Source organism: Antedon bifida, chromosome 2 (genome assembly GCF_963402885.1).
Source record: "Antedon bifida chromosome 2, ecAntBifi1.1, whole genome shotgun sequence".
Classification (NCBI taxonomy): domain Eukaryota; kingdom Metazoa; phylum Echinodermata; class Crinoidea; order Comatulida; family Antedonidae; genus Antedon; species Antedon bifida.
Genome location: NC_136227.1, coordinates 30002403 through 30023173, shown reverse-complemented (window position 1 = coordinate 30023173; position 20771 = coordinate 30002403). Strand labels below are relative to the sequence as shown.

At 33.1% G+C, this 20771-nt stretch overlaps 1 protein-coding gene across 1 annotated transcript in view; it reads right to left on the bottom strand.

Annotated features, from left to right (window-relative positions):
- LOC144834470 (stalled ribosome sensor GCN1-like) overlaps positions 1-20771 on the bottom strand; it is a 51551-nt gene that overhangs the window by 12177 nt on the left and 18603 nt on the right. Inside the window, exons 34-45 of the mRNA XM_078689267.1 lie at positions 20167-20382; positions 19800-19964; positions 18250-18364; positions 17614-17897; positions 17032-17301; positions 14188-14301; positions 13344-13574; positions 12719-12915; positions 12081-12195; positions 11631-11727; positions 8372-8514; positions 7781-7885 (exon numbers count right to left, since the gene is read on the bottom strand). Coding sequence (XP_078545393.1) covers positions 7781-7885; positions 8372-8514; positions 11631-11727; positions 12081-12195; positions 12719-12915; positions 13344-13574; positions 14188-14301; positions 17032-17301; positions 17614-17897; positions 18250-18364; positions 19800-19964; positions 20167-20382 — 2052 coding nt within the window. The remainder of the gene's footprint in view (positions 1-7780; positions 7886-8371; positions 8515-11630; positions 11728-12080; positions 12196-12718; positions 12916-13343; positions 13575-14187; positions 14302-17031; positions 17302-17613; positions 17898-18249; positions 18365-19799; positions 19965-20166; positions 20383-20771) is intronic.

Genomic DNA, 20771 nt, shown 5'->3' with positions numbered 1-20771 from the left:
TATATTTTGTTTATGATTATCTTACCATGTACTGTAGTAATAATTAGATTGTACACAGTTCATTAATCTATTTGCCAGGGAAAAAGAGAGAAAGGGCCAATCTACAGATATCTCTGGAAAGGATAAAGATGAAAACTAAACTACATTGTATTAATATAATTATAGAGAAAAGGGGATATGTAGGGAAATTTGGACAAGATAAAAGGTCTATTGTCTTTGGAAACAAAACCAAAAACAACGATAGATACAGTGTGTGTTAATATTTTTATAGAGAAAAAAGGGATATGTAGAGAAATTAAGATAAAGGATTGGATTTGGATTTGTAAAGAATAAAAGACAATAATAATTAGACAAAACCAGAAACAACTATAGGTACATTGTGTTTTTATAGGGAAAAAAAAAGGAATATGTTAGAACTATATTCAACCAGGAAGGTAGACAATAATTCAAAGAACTATAGTTGCCTCAGGAATCAGAAGAAAATGCAATGACATGGTTCAACTGAAAGCAAATTGAATAGTATACTGTAGTTGAAAGTACGAAATAACATTCCCAACGCCAACAAATTAATATATGAACATGGATTCGATTGTTAATTACATGGAAGGCGCCATTTAGCATTGCTTCCCTACCATCCATGGCAATTACACTTAAACAGAGCCTAACATAACAGGAAACTTGCGACATCAATTTGCAAACTGAGAAGAAGTAAGTTTCCTAAACTATGGAAGTTAATAGAGTTTATAATGTTTATTGAAAAGAAATGAAGTAGTAGTTAGTAGTATTTGTTAAGATTTAATAATTAATAGTGACCTTTTTAGCTGTCAAGTCAAAAAGTCGTTCTTTGCATAATCAGAAAGATATGAATATGTAGAGAATTACTGTTTGACTCAATAGCTGTGTAGCCACGATCGCTGTTATGTCGAAAAGTCATTCCTTGCATACTCGGAAACATATGAGTATGTACAGAATGACCTAAGACCCAATAGTTGTGCAGCCGTGTGGCTCTTCGTGGAGTAAACAAAATATTAATAACTTAAAACATACTAACAATCTGATGATCATGATTATTGAAGTTTGAAAAAAAAAACATTTTGTTTTTCCAAAACTATTTATTTATAGTCAATAACATGACAGAATGTTTAATTATTAATGATGCATCCATTAACGAACACTTTTGATTTGTAGATCACTTCCTACATTCATCCTACATTTAGGAATGACGTAATGGTAAACTTTAAAGAGATTTAGTTTTGAACGAAGCTTAGAGTAGAATGACACATTGATTTATTACGAGGAAAGTACCGCAACTATCCTTTTAATATATCCTCTATTTAAATATATCCTCAATAAAAAAGGGAGGAGGAAAAAGGAATTAGTAAATGGAATGGCTACTATATGAAATAGAAGAAGTTTAATATAATAATAATGGATGTCTTATATAGCTCCTCCTAAAGCAAAATGTTTCCAAGCACATAACGCATAGAAGAAGAATAAAATAAAACAGCAGATTGAAGATGATGCATAGGAACCATTTACTATCAATGGTGAATCCATGATTTTGTAAAAAGTGTGGACTCAAGGGCCTAAAGAAAACTGAAAAAGTAATGCTGTGCTTGATTTGATATCCTATACTCTGCATTCTAATGTTTGAATTTGCGTTATAAAGCAAAAAAATATGGTTATATATTAATTCATCAATTAATATTCTCCCTTCTGTACAACTAACAAACTCAGTGCTCACAGATGGGAAGACGTCCAAGGCCTGATATACGCCATGAACTTGCTCTTTCGCATTTATCGGGGAATCTAAGGTTATACTAAAGTGGTGATCCCACAGGGTTGTACGCATTTATGGTTTACATTTAGTCAAACTTTAAGCAATGGTCTCCAATAAATTGATTGAAAGCTGAAGTTGGTATAATGCATACTCATACAGAATGAATATTTTGGTATTGAGACTGATTAGTATACGATAAATCAATAAACTGGAAGAAAAAATGGAGTGATTTCATTGTCCATGTTATTGGTATCTTTTATGCACCCATGTACTTTTGCTAGCTATACATCTTTTAAGGGCAATACAATATTGTGTATATTATATGCATGTTGCGGGGTGTTTTTTAAAATGATGTTCTATGGGAGTGGTTTGGGGGTTGGGGTTTGTGGGGGGGGGGGGGGGGGGGTTGGTGATGTTTATTTATAGCAGGGTGTTTATTCAAATAAATAATGGTAATACCCTGGCTATACTAATTTCTGAGTCTGAAGAAGCATTCTATAAATCTAGCTTTCACTTAGTACTTGATATGCTCCCATCGATGATCATAACTACAGAATTAATTGCCAGGTCAAAGTTAATTTCCTGTTGAAGAGTTAAAGATTAGCACAAGAGGTTCTTGGTAAAATATTAATATTTATATAAGTGGCACAAAAATAAATAATGAACGATATTGCCTACTTATGCTTTCACTTGCTGAGGTAAAAGTTCAAAAGTTTGCACGCTCATTAGAGGAAAATGAATAATCATATTATGATATAACATTAATATCGCAAAGTTATAGAAGAAAATTCTTGATTTTTTAAGCATGTTCCCACAATTGTATCAAGCATAGCTCGTCAACAAAAGTTTAATTTTAATATCTTGCGGGATTCAAACCTCTCACAATACTATCACAGAATTTTTAACTGACAGAGACTGTCGTTCATACAACAGGCGTCCAATCATTAATGGACTCTGGAAAAGTCTTTTAATTAATTTGCAATGATAATGTATTTCCATAATATTTGAATGTTAAAATGTATTTTGGCAATAAAGTTTTTGCAACATTATTGCTGAAAAATCATATCTAAAATGTTGTGTGGTTAAGATGGTTATGATTTGTTTCCAAGTCACAGAATATATAACATGGAATAAAATATGATATTTGAATGAGTACCATTAATATAAGTTCTCAACAAATAGGCAATAAATTAATCTCTAAATTATATTACTTTTTATGATTAAATTATTTATATTACTTAATTATATCCACCTTAATGTATGCAAAATCGTTTAATCACAATAAAACAGACATTTTCTGTTTCTGAATTTGTTGTGATAATATTTCCTTAATTAGTTGCGATTCTTAGACAATTTATAATAATTTAATCAACGATTTTGTAAATATTCATTCTAAAAATATCGTATTTAGCCACAAATTACTAATGAGGATCAAATCGTAACAGAGCACACTTCTTATATTTATAAACCATCAGATAATCTACACGCAAGGGTTTATATATTGACAAGGAACTTTCTAGTTAAATTATATAAGTACATTCTTTCAAATAGTGTACAAAAATGGGACTTGAGTAGAACCCGCATCCATATTCAGGGATAAAGGGGACACTTTCCTGTGAAACTATCAAGTGGATAATTTTTAACAATACAGACAACCTCTATTCAGGGGACTTTATTTAGGGGCCTCTTTGTTGGGTCTCGAAGTCAAAGGTGTTCCCTTAATAGACAAATGGACAAATTCTGGCGGAATCAACCAGTAATATATGATCACAAGTTAAGGATTCAAAATACCAGGATTGGACCAATTGGATCTGGATATAGAGGACTTTAGTCCTGCGTCCAGTATATCACCTAAGTAAACCTAAGTAAGTAATAGGGTCTACTGTACTTTACAATTCAAATAGACTGAATTTGAGATATTATCTAAAACATACAAAAAAGCACACTTTAAAAACGTAATATTTACATCATCTGTTCTGTGGTAAACATCCTTAGCTAATTTTATACTTCAACCTGAATTAGTATAGGCACATATTCATAATATTAATATTTTCTATTAGCATTACTTTTACAGAGTTGATGAGGATTAAAGTAAGAGGTCTTCCAAGTGCACATTACTGGCGCCACTTAGCGTTGCCCAATCAAGGAAGTAATGGTTAATAATCCGAGAGATTTACGAACGAGCTCAACTTCCTTCCAATCATGCATCTCACAACAAAGAACTGTGCGTTCACAAGACACAATAGGCTGAAGATATAATGAATCACCCTATTGTGTTTTTGATTAAATAATTATTGTTATTAATAGTAATTTGTAGTTTAACATATGATACACTTATTTTTTGTTACACATCCGCAATGCTTTTAAACAATGGGATATATTTGCAATGAATCACCCTATTGTGTTTTTGTTTAAATAATTATCATTACTAGTAGTAGCACTTTGTAGTTTAACTTAAGAGACAATTATTTTTTTTGTTACATGTAAAGTTAAACTTGCAAGCCGCAATGCTTTTATACAATGGGATACTGTATAATATTTGCAATGAATCACCCTATTGTGTTTTTGATAATTATTAGTAGTAGTGATTTTGTATTGTTTAGTTTAACTTTAAGTAATATACAATTGTTAGTATTTTTGTTGTTATTATAATAAACGAAGAAATGATTGAAACAATTTCATCAAATTAATAAACTTATTATTCAAAGTGTTCTGTTAAATTTAAAGAAACAATTTTCAATATTTGTGATTGCATAATTTTCTTATAAATTCTAAAGCTCTGTCTACACTATCAAACTTAAAAAAAAATGTGATGTGCCCATACATATATGGACATGATGATGTCATATCACTACCATATTTGGGAATATCACTACCATATTTGAGCACATCACACTTTTTTGTCAAACTAGTTTGATAGTGTAGACAGAGCTTAAAAGCAAACTGTATTTTAAATTGTAAATGTACAGTATAATATTTTGATTTAAAAATTAATAGCAAACAAAGAACTATTTTGGACTTTATGTTTACTAAAATAAACAAGATAATAAATTGTTATTAACATTTAATTTTGTAAATATATTTTGCTATTTAGTTGCTATTTATAATTTTATGCAGTTTGTTGACTTTAACATAACTTTTTATTGATTTCAATAAACAATGGCAAATTAGATGCATAGATGTTATTTACAACTAGAGCGAACTTGAAAAATAAAAAAGGAGAAGAAACTTAGGAAATTAAAATTTAATGTTTAACATTCAACCATCCTGTCTGGATATTAAACATAATTATGAAAGCAGGTCAGAATAAAGACCTGTCAATCATTTTAATTTTATAATAAAAAAACAAAATGTATTAATTATTATAAAAAATCGAAAGCACTATAGACTACCAATAGTTATTTCTCAGGCAACGCCTAGTCACTATACATCATAGAGACATTGTAGTCAACTCTCTATGGTTATATACAGTGTCTACTGGGTATAGCTGGACAGGATGGCAGTAAGAATTGTTGTTATATACCAGCTGGAGTGTCCCACCCATCGGATGAAGATATAGCTGGTCATTGTATTCTAGTAACCAAACATTTTAATGATACACTGCGCAGGGACCGAGGTTCCTATTTGTGTCATTATAAGTTTAATTAATACAGGTTTGCGTTGATCGATATGAACATTTCATCCACTGTACTCGTGAGTGGGTTTTGGTGAATTGATATAGATTAAAATAGTAAATAAAAAGATATTGTAAGTGGCCAAGCAACAGGACAGACAGTGGAACCATAATCCATAGCCATAGGCAAACTCGGTCCATGGTTCTGGTGGTAGAACAAGTCTTCTCAGATAAGGACTATAAACCGTAGGCCCAGTGTTACATAAAATGCTGTGAACCTAGTACATCTTTCGAGACGAGTGGGGGTTACCCTAGTGCTCACACATCCACAAATGAGCGTTAGAATTGGCAGCACTGACATGAAGTGACCCTTAGGGGAGAAGCATGTAGTTGGAATGGTGCAATATAAATTGAAAATATTGATATAGTGATATTAAATATTGCCCTACAGTAAGTACAGAAGGTAAAAAGAAATCAGAAATAACCTTGATAATAATGCACTATTCATAGAATTCATGACGATAATTCAACCACTAAAAAATCACACGATTGGCCATAACAATACTTAAAACCAAACAAAACCTTAAGAGGAATTATAAGCTCACCTAAATTTTAAACTTGACAAAACTCACAGTAATTCAACTATTGAAACGCAATTTTAAAATTTAGCAAAATGACTTGCCATTACAGGACACAAGTTTAATCATGCGAAAGGAGACAAATTAATAAGTTTAAATGGAAAATAAAATGCGGGCCGGTCACAAAGATAGCCCTGTAGTGAAGTCAACCTTTCATAATACACACTTCACTATAATTCCCAAACATGCGATTTCTTATACTTCCGTTCAGAGTTCTTTAGTCTCCTTCACATCCAAAAATTATGTTACACTCAAGTAACATAGTTTGATATACAAAAAGCTAATTAATTTGATGAGAGTATGTTATCAAGGGATATTAGATACATGTACATGTACTACTGTACTGTACAGAGTTACAACAACTGAGATACAGCCAGTTCAGTGGACTCGTGAAGAGTTAGCACTAGGGTCAAGTTTATAAAAATTGCTTAGCAAAAAACCATGTTTTAAATCAATGATTTTTAAAATAACATAAGCAAATATTTTTAAATGTTTTTTCATAAACGACAGAGTCTATCCTAAAATTATAATTTACGAATTTAATCACTTCGTAAAGTATCTTAACTGGAGCAAAGACATGATCAAGTCAACTCATAGCAACAAACTATTTTACTTTTATCTTTTTACTTTTAGTGGGCTAGTAAAACCCACTCTAAAGCTCTGTCTACACTATCAAATAGTTTGACAAAACATCATCAGTGTGATGTGCCCGAATATGATAGTGATATGACATCATCATGTCCACATATTTCACATCACATAACGTTTGATAGTTAGACAGAGCTTTAACTAGCACAAAAATCTTTTTCCAATACTTATTGAAATTCATAATTATTGCTTTAAAATAGTACACACACAGATAAGTTTATAGAATATTTAAGGATGTTTTGAATTTAATAAATAATGTGCGCATTGATAAACAGTATCTATGGAAGTAAACAATTAAAAGAACTGTAAAGGGAGTGTTTAAAAACAACTGTTGCACGCAAATATTTATATTAACTTTTACATGCAAACAGTATGTTTCCTTCCATTGTACTGCGGATTCACATACAATTAAAAACGCTATCACCCAGAATAGATTAACGTTGGTAATTGTTGTAATATGTTTGTATTGATGATGCTATTTCTGGTCGTTGATCTGAGAACAGGAAGTCTAAGGAAAGGTCGTCTGTGTCAATGTAAACAAGATCTGGTTGTATTAAGGTCAAGAAAGAAGTGAATGATTAATGGGTCAATGAATGTCTGTTGTAATAATGGAGATTTATAAATATTGTAAAGGAAATGACATCTGATTAAACTTTTAATCTCCCAGACACAGTCATCTGTTCCAAGATATACTGTACCAAATTGTCTGGGACTAACGCAGGTGAGAAAATAGGGGTGAAAGATGGAGGATGGCTGCAATAGCTATAGATGTTTTATATGATCAAACTCAATTCTTAAGTTGACTGTACATTTTTCATACAATTTCATATTACATAACTATTATGATTTCTTGGTAGGTTGAAAAGTGTAGTGTGCACTTCTCCTGCCAACAACCTCTTTTTTTTATAGGTTAAAAAGTGCAGTGTGCACTCCTCTTGTCTCCAACCTCTTTTTTTTTTTTGCAGGTTACAAATTTCAAAGTGCAGTTCTCCAGTCCCCAACCTCTATTTGTTGTGTAACATACAAAGTGCAGAGTGCACCTATCTCATCCTCACTCTCTTTACTTCCCCTCTTCCATCCTATTATTTTTTTTAATCTTACCTTTGTAAATGATGTGATAATTCCTGGTGGGACATCTACTTTCTTTGATATGAGGTGCCTAATGGTGAATCCTAGCCCTCTTATGCCACTTGTACATATTGGAATCTATAGAAAACATGGTTAGATAGTCGATTGATATTGCATAGCAAAGGGCAGTAATAAAAAGCAGTGATACCGATTTAAAGACCTGTTACCACATTGAAATAATGGTAGGACTCTAGATATTAGCTGGAAAAGCAGTGTTCTAGACGGAGATATACTAATAGAAAAGATTACTGGGATGGGGCTGAAGTACACACATGTGTGTACAACACCTTTCATTTCCTGTAAGGGTTGTACATCAGGCAGCACTGATGGGGCCGAGATGGCGAGAACATTGGAGTACTACTGTTTCAAAGATGAACTAGGTTCTTTAAGGTGTACATGAGTCACAAGTGTACACTGGACCTCCAGTTTTAAGTTCTTACTGTTAAGATAAGCCTTGAACCTGTGCCATGGTTGCAAAACTCTTGCTTTGACTGCTCGACCACTAGACAAAAATGGGATACCTTGATATAGCCAGAGGTGCAACCCCTTGTATTAATGACTTACCCTATCATTTGTTGCATTTGATGTAAGTATTTGAATAATTTTAGCTTGGTATTCACTGGCCAACACCCTCTCAGGTGCTTCTTTGATTGCTATTGATAAGGCTACACTACGACCATGTTGTAAGATCCAATCACTGCTAACATCTATAATTTAAAACAATTTACATGTAATTTAAAAAAAAAACATGCTTCTCACTATCTTAATGCAGAACATCATTAATAATAATAATAAGCTTTTATAAAAGGGCTATTTACTGATGTCTCACAGCGGTAAAAGACCAACAAGAATTATTGAAAAAGGTGAGATTTTAGAAGTGACTTATAATAATAGTTCATTCTTATATAGCGCATATAAGCAAGCTCTCAATGCGCTGAACATTATTACCCCAGTCATTTTTTTGGATCAAACACGTATGGAAACATGCTTCCATAATGCAGCTAGTAATCAGCGCAAAGTTGTGTCTTGATCTAACCGGGTACCCATTTATACACCTGGGTGGAGAGAGGCAAACGTAAGTAAAGTATCTTGGATACGGACACAAGCAATGCGGCGAGAGTTGGATTCAACCTCAGTCTCACGATCAGTAGTCCAACGTCAAACACACTGCGCCACACGCCCTCACTTGAGTTGCTTAAGAGATTTACATTGACAGATATGGAGTGGAAGCTGGTTCCTAACTAGTGGCGCTTTTGCAAAAAACCCTTTGGTAGCTTTTGCATACAATAACGACCAAACTGTACTGGTAAAATGATTTTTTTAAATATATATATATTTCTGCAGGAATACAGAAAATCTGAGAATCACACCAAGATTCGAACCCAGCATGTTCTACCTGATATGCAGACATCCTACCATTAGGCCATGGGAGCATTCATGTTGTATTTTAAAATGATATTATATTATATTGAATACTAGGATTTGATAACTATAAATAAAATCTACACTCATCTTAGTGAATTTATCTTTGGGTCAAATTAAGTGCAAATGTTTTAAAAATTCTATTTTTCCTAGGTCAATTTCACTAGGGAATTAGGTTCATCATTTATAAAATTCAGTTTGTAAAATGTCATAGTTACAATATAAAAAAGGGGTATTAAAATGGTCAGGGACAGTTCCCTTGGGGTGGGTAAAATACGCATGACATTGCGTTTCAATCATAGCTTAGTTGGTTCCATTATTCGTTTTTTTCGGAATACAACATGTGCGGTACTTAAGGGAATGTAGCTATTTTGAGTCACGAAAAGTTTTGTGGCATTTCCTGGGAATTAAGACATTATAAAACATCATGTGATCCACAAAAAAGGGGAGAAAAAAAATGTGTGATTGAATAAACATGGTGTGGACGTTTTTTCCAAAACCACGTTTAAGGGCGTGTGGCGCAGTGTGTTGGACATTGGACTACTGATCAAATCCAAGCGCCCGTCTTGTATCTTTAGGCAAGACACTTTACTGACGTTTGCTTCTCTCCACCCATATGTATAAATGAATACCTGTCAAGACTGAGCGCTGAGTACTAGCTGCATTATGGGAGTATGTTTCCATATGTGTTTGATGACTAGGGTAATAATATGTACAGCACTTAGATGTTTCAGAACATTAGGCTCTTATAAATGAAGGATATTATTATTATTATTTCTAACTTTTAGGTCAATGTGTCCATTATTTATCAGACCAAACAAAAATTCTTTCATGTTCCATCAGACTAGCTGAAAATGATTGTCTAAGTAAATTTAGCATGGTAAAACTTAGATGACTGCGAAATGACTACAAGTTTATCTGATTTGTAGTTACCACTGAGAAAACCATTCAAGTTTTTTATGGGCACTTTGAGAATTTAGGCCAGAGTAACGTGCAGTGCTAGCATTATTACATACTTCCACTAAGGAAGTGCTTAGACGCAGACATATTTATTGAATTTCCATGCTTAATCATCAATTACCCTGGAGACTGAGTCTTAAAGCGGACATCATTTAATAAAAATGTTACATGTGCACTTTTCTCAGAGACATTCATACATGAAAATATGGCTAAGGAAACATTAGTTTAGCTAAAATTAATTTAATTTTTTGTTTTAGTTTACATTTAAAACTACGTTCATTGATAGGAGGAGTTCAGACTTCTAAATTATCAAAATATTTCAGATTTAAAAGCAACAGTCCACCTTAAATAACTCATTATTGAATAATAATATTAAACATATTGTACAGTTGCACTAAAATGATAATACTGTATATTTATTGACTATTCTTCAATCAACAATTAATGCAATTTACCAACACTTTTTCCTTTTTTTCAGATTGTAGAGGGGGCATGCATTTTTTTCTGGCAATGCCTCTTTCAGATAATAATTATAATAATATTGAAAATAAATATCGAAATTAACTCAAAAGTGGACAAATTGCACTGTCATGCAATAGTAAAATCTACTGTATACACTATTTATAATATATTTACTATTTAAAACAGTCATGCAATAGTAAAATCTACTGTATACATTATTTATAACATATTTACTATTTAAAACAGTCATGCAATAGTATACAAATAATGAATGTTTGTGAGTGTAATGGTACAAATAATGGCATGAGGTGAATAATGAAAGGTTATATTTCACCAAATGCCATTATTTGTACCATTACATGATCGTTAAATAGTGCGTACTATTGCACGCCATGTGACCAACAATCGTCCAATCAAATGACAGTAATTTATTTAGATGTTATATAATGAAATCTACTGTATACATTATTTATAACATATTTACAATTTAAACATTTTCTATTGCACTTTGAATAACTTTGTCTCAATTTCCATGTGTATAGGAAGTGAGTGTTCAATAATTGTATGTATTAGTCTACATAGTATTGTAATGGGATACATTAAGTATGGCCAAAGGAATTAACAGATAAAGGCTGAATAGAGAGAATGTGATTGATAATGTTAATGAATACGTAATGTGTGTGCTACCGATTTCTGAAGAATGTTACCTGTATTTCTTTACGATAATGTGGAAATAACATTGTATTTATATGAGCCTTCCCAAGGAGTAGTCCACAATTTTCATAAAAAATGATTTGTGTAGGTATAGGCTAACCTGTTGCATATTGATTTAAAGTACAACATTCATTTTCAGCATGTGAGGATTAAAACAGTTTATTACTATAACTACACTACATAATGTGTAAAAAACAAAACAACAGTACTGTGTTGATTAATTTTGTACATGTTCAATTTAAAGGGAAAAAAAAACATTTCTCACCTAATAAATGATTACACAAGATTTTGTTCATTTGTTCATCTGATACTACAGCACACAGAGCTCCAACACAGCCAGCAGCCGCCATGCAACATACGTCCTAAAAACACAGGGTTAAAAGTTAAAATACTATGAACCTCGAAAAGAAATAGAGGGTAAGAAAAAGAACAGTAGATAAATAATAATAAATGTTGAAAGGTTGACAGTTCTATTTGATGAGTTGGTGCTTGGAATTCGGGTATAAGGTAGGGCAGCTAGAGACAACACACCATACATGTTAGATACATTCATAATTCGCACTAAACTCAAATATTTACAAAAAACTGAGCATGCAATAGTACCACATTAAAATGGGAAAAAATAATGCATCGCATGTGATACACAATCAACCAATCAAATGACAAGGATACACTTATGTTGTGTTATAATAAATAATATTACATTACAATTTACCTCTTTTGTTGACAGTAATTCAAGCAGCGTATCAACAATTAATTTTCTTATTGGTTCTCCTGCTTTTTTGCCAGCATTGGTAATAACACCTCTTAGAGCATGAAGCATCGTTTCCCTGCAAGATAACAAGTTTGATAACAGTTGCAGATAACCCGAAAGACACCCACCGGTCTCTGTAACTCATACATCCCTGACACATAAGGTGTCACCATGCCTTGGCATTTGGTATCAAATCATTATTATTGTCACAGATGCGCTAGCATGGGCAGCAATTGGTGCATTTGCTAATGGAGACTATCTACACTATCAAACTAGTTTGACAAAAAAATGTGTGATGTGCCCAAATATGGTAGCGATATGACATCATCATGTCCATATATGGGCACATCCCATTTTTTTGTCACATGATGTTTGATAGCGTAGACAGAGGTTTAGTTAGTTTTGATTGCACTAAACAAGCAACTACACTTAATAATTTGGACTGAAAAAAACTTCAGAAATGAACAAAGCATTGTGGTATCTTTTAACTACTCCATTTCATTTTTCTCTGCAACACATGCTAAACTAAAGAGTGTGAAGTAGACAATACTTGCAGATATTAGGAAGTAAAAATGCTAATAAAGTGTATAATTCCTTACCTTATTGCACTGTCATTTTCACTGTTCTTGATTCCATTGTGAAGTTCTGTGAAAAGCGGATCGACCCTTGTGTGGATAACGACTAGTTTGCCAAGTGCAGAGCCTGCTTTCAGACGTACAGCTCGGTTAGGATCATTTAATGCTCTTAGGAACGTTGTTTGAAGTTGTGGCAGGAAGGGTTTAAGCATCATACCAACCTAAAGTGGAAGATTGTACATACATAAAGCATTCTTTGATACCAAAATAAGTTCAACTAAAAATGGTAAGATTTTGATTCTCGTGATTCAGTTGACATTGGGCAAGAAACATAATCTCAGATTGTCCTTTGACTCAGATGTATAAATGGGTACAGGCTGGAAGTAGCAACATGGTAGGGATTTTAACAGATTCTCATGCTTGTTGCTCTATGTCACGAATACTTCATATCGCCTACTATATCATATACTAATGATTGCACTGCTTGTATCAGAGTTAATGCCCTTCCAACATCTAAACTATATTTAACTTGCATTGAATGACTGTACTAGGTGGGGATTTTATTACATTTAATGAATACAGTATTCTATATTTTTACAATTTATATGCTATGTTTATTAATATTTGAATACAAAAATAAAGGTAATACCTTTCCAAGTAACAATGCCAAAGTATTGAGAACTGCAACTTTCACGCTCCACACAAACCTATCTCCAAGAATCCTGATGAGCGGCCCTGTGATATTCAGTACTTGAGGTTTGAGGGCAGCTACACTTGTGAAACGGATCACCTCACTCAGACCACTGGCTGCTGCTTCCTTTGCTTCTTGAGGCCCATTTAGGATACCTTCTCGGAATATTGGCAACACAGGTGTGATACCCTATGAAGATAATACATTTTTGTAGACTTATGTATAATATCATTAAGCTCTGTCTACACTATCAAACCAAATGTGATGTGCCCATATATGGACATGATGACAGCATATCACTACCATATTTGGGCACATACTTTTTGTCAAACTAGTTTTTGTCCAACTAGTTTGATAGTGTAGATAGAGCTTTACATTTAATAAATTTTAAAGAATATTTATTTCCACAGCAAAACTAAAAGGGAAATGCAAAAACTTATACAGTATACGAAATGTTATGATTATTTTCGGACTGAATTACAAATGGAATTGACCAAAGCCTTTGTGTCCATATTCCACATAAAATTAGACAGTTTGATTATACACAAGCATGGAGTTATACTTATATCAGTGATTATAGTATGTGCAATGCAGGTAGTGGCGTAACATAGGGAGGAAAAGGCCCCTGCTTTAGCACTCTTAAGGGCCCTCCAATGCTGGGTAGTTGCATTGGAATGCACATGCTCTGGGGCCCTTTAATCCCTGAGTTTAGCCAGTGAGAGCTCATAACAGTTACGCTACTGAATGCAGGCTGTCCATAGCCATTTTGTCATCTTGTAGTTTAACGTTATACGATACATACCTTTCCAGGTATACAGAATCCTGGTAACTCCTGACCTTTGATGTCATCTGTGGCGTACCTGATGGCTTGACGCAATGTAGAGATGTGTTGTAATTGCTCTGTAGGGCCTAAAGACTACGAAAACACAAGAAATACATTTATATATCAATAATGTATGAATAGAGCCATGGAAGCACATACCTTAAAGCTCTGTCTACACATAAAACTAATAAAACTTTATGTGACACGATGACATATCACTACCACATTTGGGCACACATTTGTCAAACTAGTCAGACAGTGTAGACAGAGCTTAATAAATATTATTATTAAAAACAAGATGCTCAAAGAACAGTGGCATTGGTTTAATGTCAAATACAAAATGTGTGTAGATTTCTCTTAGTTATTAATGATAGAAAGTTAACATCCCCAATCATTTAAAAATAAGAGAAATCAGTTACTTTTCCAAAGCATTGGCCCTACCTCTCATGTAAAGAAAGGCAAGAATTTGACGACTTTGGATGTGGAACTTAAAATTAAAACAAAACATCATTATGAAAGCCAGTAATCACTCAATATCCACTATTAATATCACCAACAGATATACTGATATTGCAAGAATATGCTCTAAATAACTATTGTACATATCAGGTGCCCTTTATCAAGTTCAAACAAAGTTTAAATGAATTGTGTATTGTTTCATGTGTGACAGTAGACATTATTTGATCAAGCACGGTAAGCTGCACAGGTGATACACGTACAACAGCTACAAGTTGTTTTAATAAAATAGGATATTTGAAATTACATGATATCACAAACAAGTCTACTAAGCAACAGATTGTATGTTCACCTGCGCATGCTCACAAGGCAATTAGCGTTGTGATAGCTCCGCATTGCATCTGCAACTAACCCAGTTCAGAACTTGGCACACTTCCCTATTAACAATTTTCATAGTTGGTACACTTCAAATTGAATGATGAATAACTTTAACACTATTAAAAAGAACCAATACAATTCTTCTATAAAAGAAATGCTTGGCATTCTAACAGTTTATCCAGAAATTTTTTTAACATCATATAGATTTGTTCCAGGCAACATAAACACACTGACAGTTAGCACTACAAAAGACGTACTGGATTGACATTTAGTAATAATTGTTATAAAGCTATGAGATATAAACTAACAGATTACATAGTCTATCAATATATGTTAACAATAGGCTATACAACCACCTGGGACAGGACTTCCTCATAAGGGGGGCTTGGCAATCCCCCAAGGAATAGCCTCAAGCTTAAACAGGTGTTGATATGAATAAACTAATGTAAATATTTTACTTGTAGAAAAAGAAATTAAACAGCATTAAAGAGATCAACGAAAATATCTATTATTTAAAGCCCACAGGCCTAATAATACATGTAAAAGAAATTAACGATTATTATCTATTTACTCTTCAGTTTAATGTGAAGATTATGTGTTTAGTTGGTTGAACAAATAATTGTGATTTAATGTAATTATTTACAAATACTATGTCACTGGTCACAGGGGTTGTTCTGGGTAGTTGTACCCGGCCTAAATCTCTTCCAGTCCAGTCTTAATTTTTACCTCTTAACTCCTAAACAATCTCATTATTCCCATAGTAAATTGTACAGATCTTGTTTATATGTCTATTGCCTTGTACGATCTTTATGAAATGTAACTGCAAGCATAGCAACATAACTTATAGAGCTAGATTTCTGGTGAGCTCTCATAAAAGAGGGGTGAAAATGGCTCCACTGCTTTTCTTCCTTTTTTGGTTATCTTTAGGATCATTATTGTGTGTAAAGCCCTTAGAAACATTGTAATAGGTGCTATATAAGACTACCATTATTATTATTTGCAGGCCACTGCTATTGAGTAAAAGATAAGGTCATTGCCGACATAATCTTTATGAGACTACCATGTATAGGTAGAAGAACACTGAACTACATTGTATGTATTGCAAGAGACATCAACCAATTTATGATGACCTGCCATGAACTATGACATTGCACTGTGAACTCCACTTCCAATGCGTGTAATTGATTGATTGTTTTTTATGCATTAAGCATTGAGACTATGGTAATGCGCTATATGAAATGCAACTACATTACATTGTATTATCTCTAGCTGCAACCTGTATTTACAAACTAATAAAACCCCAAGCAAATATAAATCGTATTAATTAAATATTTAGCTATTTCATCCATTCTGTTTCAAAAGATTATAAACACTAAATTAATACGTCTTCCTTTTTACCCTATATACTGACTCAGTTCATTCTTAAGATGAGGTCTGTTTCACAGAAGAAAATAGCTTCCCCTGAGCCAGACAAACTATGTTTGTACACCTGTGTTTAGTGAGACATTCTCAGTCTGTTGGGAGCTGACCCCCTCAATGTAATTCTACAGGTCAACTTTACTCAGAGGTATATTTGTTCTGTTGTCTATATTCAATTCACCGATTTGTCTTAACTAAACTAAAACTAAGTGTAAAATAAATTTCTTATTAACCAACTAGTAAAATTCTCTATACAGTTCTTGTTTGTGGCCAAATGTCACAATGTACTTTTTAAAGATATTTTGCATTTCTTTATTAGCAAAGTTATTTAATTGAAAAATGTATAATAGTGTAGAACCCCTTTTTTGGGACACACATATTCAGGGGAAATCTCTAATTAGGGGAAACCCTTAATCATGAGACACTTTCTATTAAGGGGACACTTCAAAGGGGTTCTATTTTCGAGGAGGTACTTTTTAAATCAATATTTCACTGATTTCATATTTTGGGATCATAGTTTTATATAGAAACAGATTCAAATATATATTTAGAATCTTAAAACTTCCTTACCTTTATTACAGCATTGAGGGCGTTCCAACTACAAAGCAACACAGCCTCATCTTTATCTTTAAAAAGTTTAATCAGGTCTCGCATCAATTGTGGGATGAACTCTGTCAAATCGGTTTTCCCCTTGCTACAAATGACCTCTAATAGTACGACCGCTGACCAACGTATTCCCGAGTCCTCGTTCTTTGTTGCTTGCAAAAGCTCAGTGAGGACGACCACCTGGCCATTCTCGTCTGCGACTGATAGTACAACGGCTTGGCAGTATGCCAACTCCTGAAACATTGCAGGTGTTGTTTTAATAAGGAACAAGGTATTGTCAAAGGTATAGTAGAAAGGAAAGTCGGTAAAAGGGCAATAACCAAAAGGGCATTAAGCCATATAATGATACATAGCATAAAGCTCTGTTTACACTATCAAACTTTATGTGACAAAAAAAATGTGTTATGCCCATATATGGACATGATGATGTCATATCACTACCATATTTAGGCATATCACCACCATATTTACTTTTTTTGTCAAACTAGTTTGATAGTGTAGACAGAGCTTTAAGGAAAACAACTAGAATAACTTAGACAATTCTACCTGCTGTTCCTCTTCGGTTCCCATCTTCTCCTTAAGGGCAGACAAGATAGCCGGAAGAATCCGGGTTAGGTATCTACTGAGACTTTCGCCAGCAACTTCTGAGAGTATCGACAATGCTTTGGTGTTTACTGGGGCCTGCACAAGCTTTGGGATGAGGAACGGCAGAACCACACGACTTTTGACTGCCATCACGTTCTTGAGACCATCGAGGGCGTACGCACCGGTCTCTTCGTTGTCAAGTTGGGCTAGTAATGCTGGGAGTATATCATCCAGAGCACGATTGCCTATAAACGAATATTTTAATAATTAGTTAGTTCATAATTGATCAAATAATGTATATATACAGTATGAACATACATTGCTCCCGTTCGTTAGCCCTATGTACTTTTGCTTGTTTGTTTGCTTTTTTTTTTCCTTGTCTTTTTGTTGTTTACTGTTTTGTAAATCACAGGTTTGCCCACTAGGATTGTTGTGATGTTTTATATACTGAATAAATAAAAAAATTAACAAAATAAATAAAAACACAACGGCAGTAATTCAAAATACATTAAAAACACATTTGATTATCATAGTAGCAGCAGCTCAGACATTTTTATAGCTTGTATGCATAGGATAGGACAAACTCTACCACCTTACCTATAGTGCCGTGTAGATGATCAAATGTTCTAGCAGCAGCCTGACGAACCTCGGGCAATGGGTCAAAGAGGGCGGTCTTTACGGTTGGCACAAGATTATCAACATATGACAGAACCTAGAAAGTGTGATATAAAATTTTATTAACCAAAATTAATTCAATTTTTTAAATATTTTTTTATTTCAAAACCTCCAACAGAAATAACATACATCTATACAGATAAAAATAACAAATTACCATTCTAATTACAGTAAGTTTTATTATTTTTTGTTTACTTGTTGCTACTACATTCCCCGTTATGTATGTAACCTGGGTTAGGAGGATTTGCCATTTATTAAAATTTCTACTTCAACATGAAAAATACATAAAATATAATAAAGGAAATTACAAGTCAATTTATGTATGACTAGTAATAATAAAATTATTATCATAATCCAGCAAATTCAAATATTTATATCAAATGATTTAAATTTTGTATAAATTAACATTCTAATTAATGTTGACTAAGTTAATTTCCGACTAGAATTTCAATTTGTAGAGATTGTTAATTAAAATTCAAGGTTATAACTAATTAGATTAATTTGAAAATGTTAAATTTAAAATAAATGTGTTGCAATTACGGGATGTTTTTCATGAGGCGGAAGGACATTGTGGTTGGGTAGGAAACATAACATTTATGGATTAATGTTTCCATATTAGGATTGCGGAGAAAAATTAAAAGTGTGGTTTACCAAATCGTTATAAATCTGTGGTTTTAAAAAGTGTGAGGATATGGCATGGTGAATAACCCAGATTCTATGTTGAACTCTTTGATAAGACTTTTTTTAACGATAACTATTAAGGTAGGTTCGTTCTTACTTCATACAATTTACACATGTAATGGTCGCGTGTGGTGTAAATTTTGAGATAATCCAGCTGTTTCAAAAACCCAACCAACTCATGAGGTGAATTTTTCAATTACACCTTTCCGCAAGCTGATTACCCACAAGATTTAAGCAATTTGACCTTACTAGTGTAAAAAGATGTATGAAATAAGACCTTGCTGGGAAAATATTTTCAGTTTGTATGTGTAAATTTTTTGTAGTCCGAACAGTTCGTCTAGTTAAGTCCCAAGAATAATTTAGGTTAAACATGTAATTGAGTTTTAAGTCTGAACACAGCATTGGATTGTAAGATGAAGTTGGTGGTTTGGAGTGTACACGATGGGTGTATTTTCTTGTTTTTTAAAAATCCCTATGCAAAAAATGGAGAAACTCTATTCCAACAACTCAATCTATGTTGTGATAGTTTCTGCAACTACCCCAATTTTAGAATTTTCAGTCATTGAAGATATCACAGCAATTGGTTAAGGCAAATGATCTTTGCGCACAATGTTATTATATTTTTTTTAAATCTCTGATTAATACTACTTGAATGTAAATACCTGATCTTTAATTTTAGAATTTTCAGTCATTGAAGATATCACAGCAATTGGTTAAGGCAAATGATCTTTGCGCACAATGTTATTATATTTTTTTTAAATCTCTGATTAATACTACTTGAATGTAAATACCTGATCTTTACTTGTTGAGACCATAATTTCGCTAAGCCCCACACATACGCCTTGTCGCTTATCCGCATCCCCTGATTTCAACCCTTCTTCCAGGATCGGAATAATCTCTGGTAACACACGATCTCCAAGCTTGCGTACCAGATCACCGAGTGTTCTAGCTGCAACCTGAAAGGGACAAGAAAGTTTAAATTAAATATTTTATATACTGGCTTAAAATTGAGGAGATTTTTTACAAGATTTTTTTCACACGATTTTTTTCACAAGAGCAAATTCCAATCTTTATTACATTTAGACATTTTTTAGGGTGTTATTATTTGTTGGAAATAAATGCTTAAATGTCACCAAGACATGTATAAATAACACTAACCTGTCTCTTATCATAACTCGTACTAGCCAAACACCCAAGAAGGAGTGAGAAAAGCGTTGGTAATATCTCTTTCAGTGTTCTAGCAGTGTTGTGTACAACAATTTTCCATACGTGTAGTGCAGACTGACGGACCAAAACAGCAGTGTCAGATCGTCCCATGTAAAGCCCAGCAAGTACATGATTACGACGCTCTTCTCCAAGTACTTTTTTGATAGCCTAGTGTAAAATAAATCGTTTAGTTTTATGTTAAAATTCATAAGGAAAAAAGTTGATTTGTATAGAGTTAAGGAATGCCTCATATGTTTGTATCCTTTTATATTCTGTACCTAAAAAATAAAATTTGTACACGAGGATAAATAAAAGATAAATATATATTTCTAATTTTTGAATGATTACAATGCCAAGGAAGATGATTTTCATAATTATAATAATGACAATACTCATATGATAATGATATTCATAACATAACCTACTATACAAATAGTGTGAATTTATCATACAAAACAAAGATATTACAGTCAACTCTCCCAATACCAGACATCTTTGGGCTGGGCTAATATATCTGGTTTTCCGGGAAAGTGTGGTATTCTGAATGTGTTAAAAAT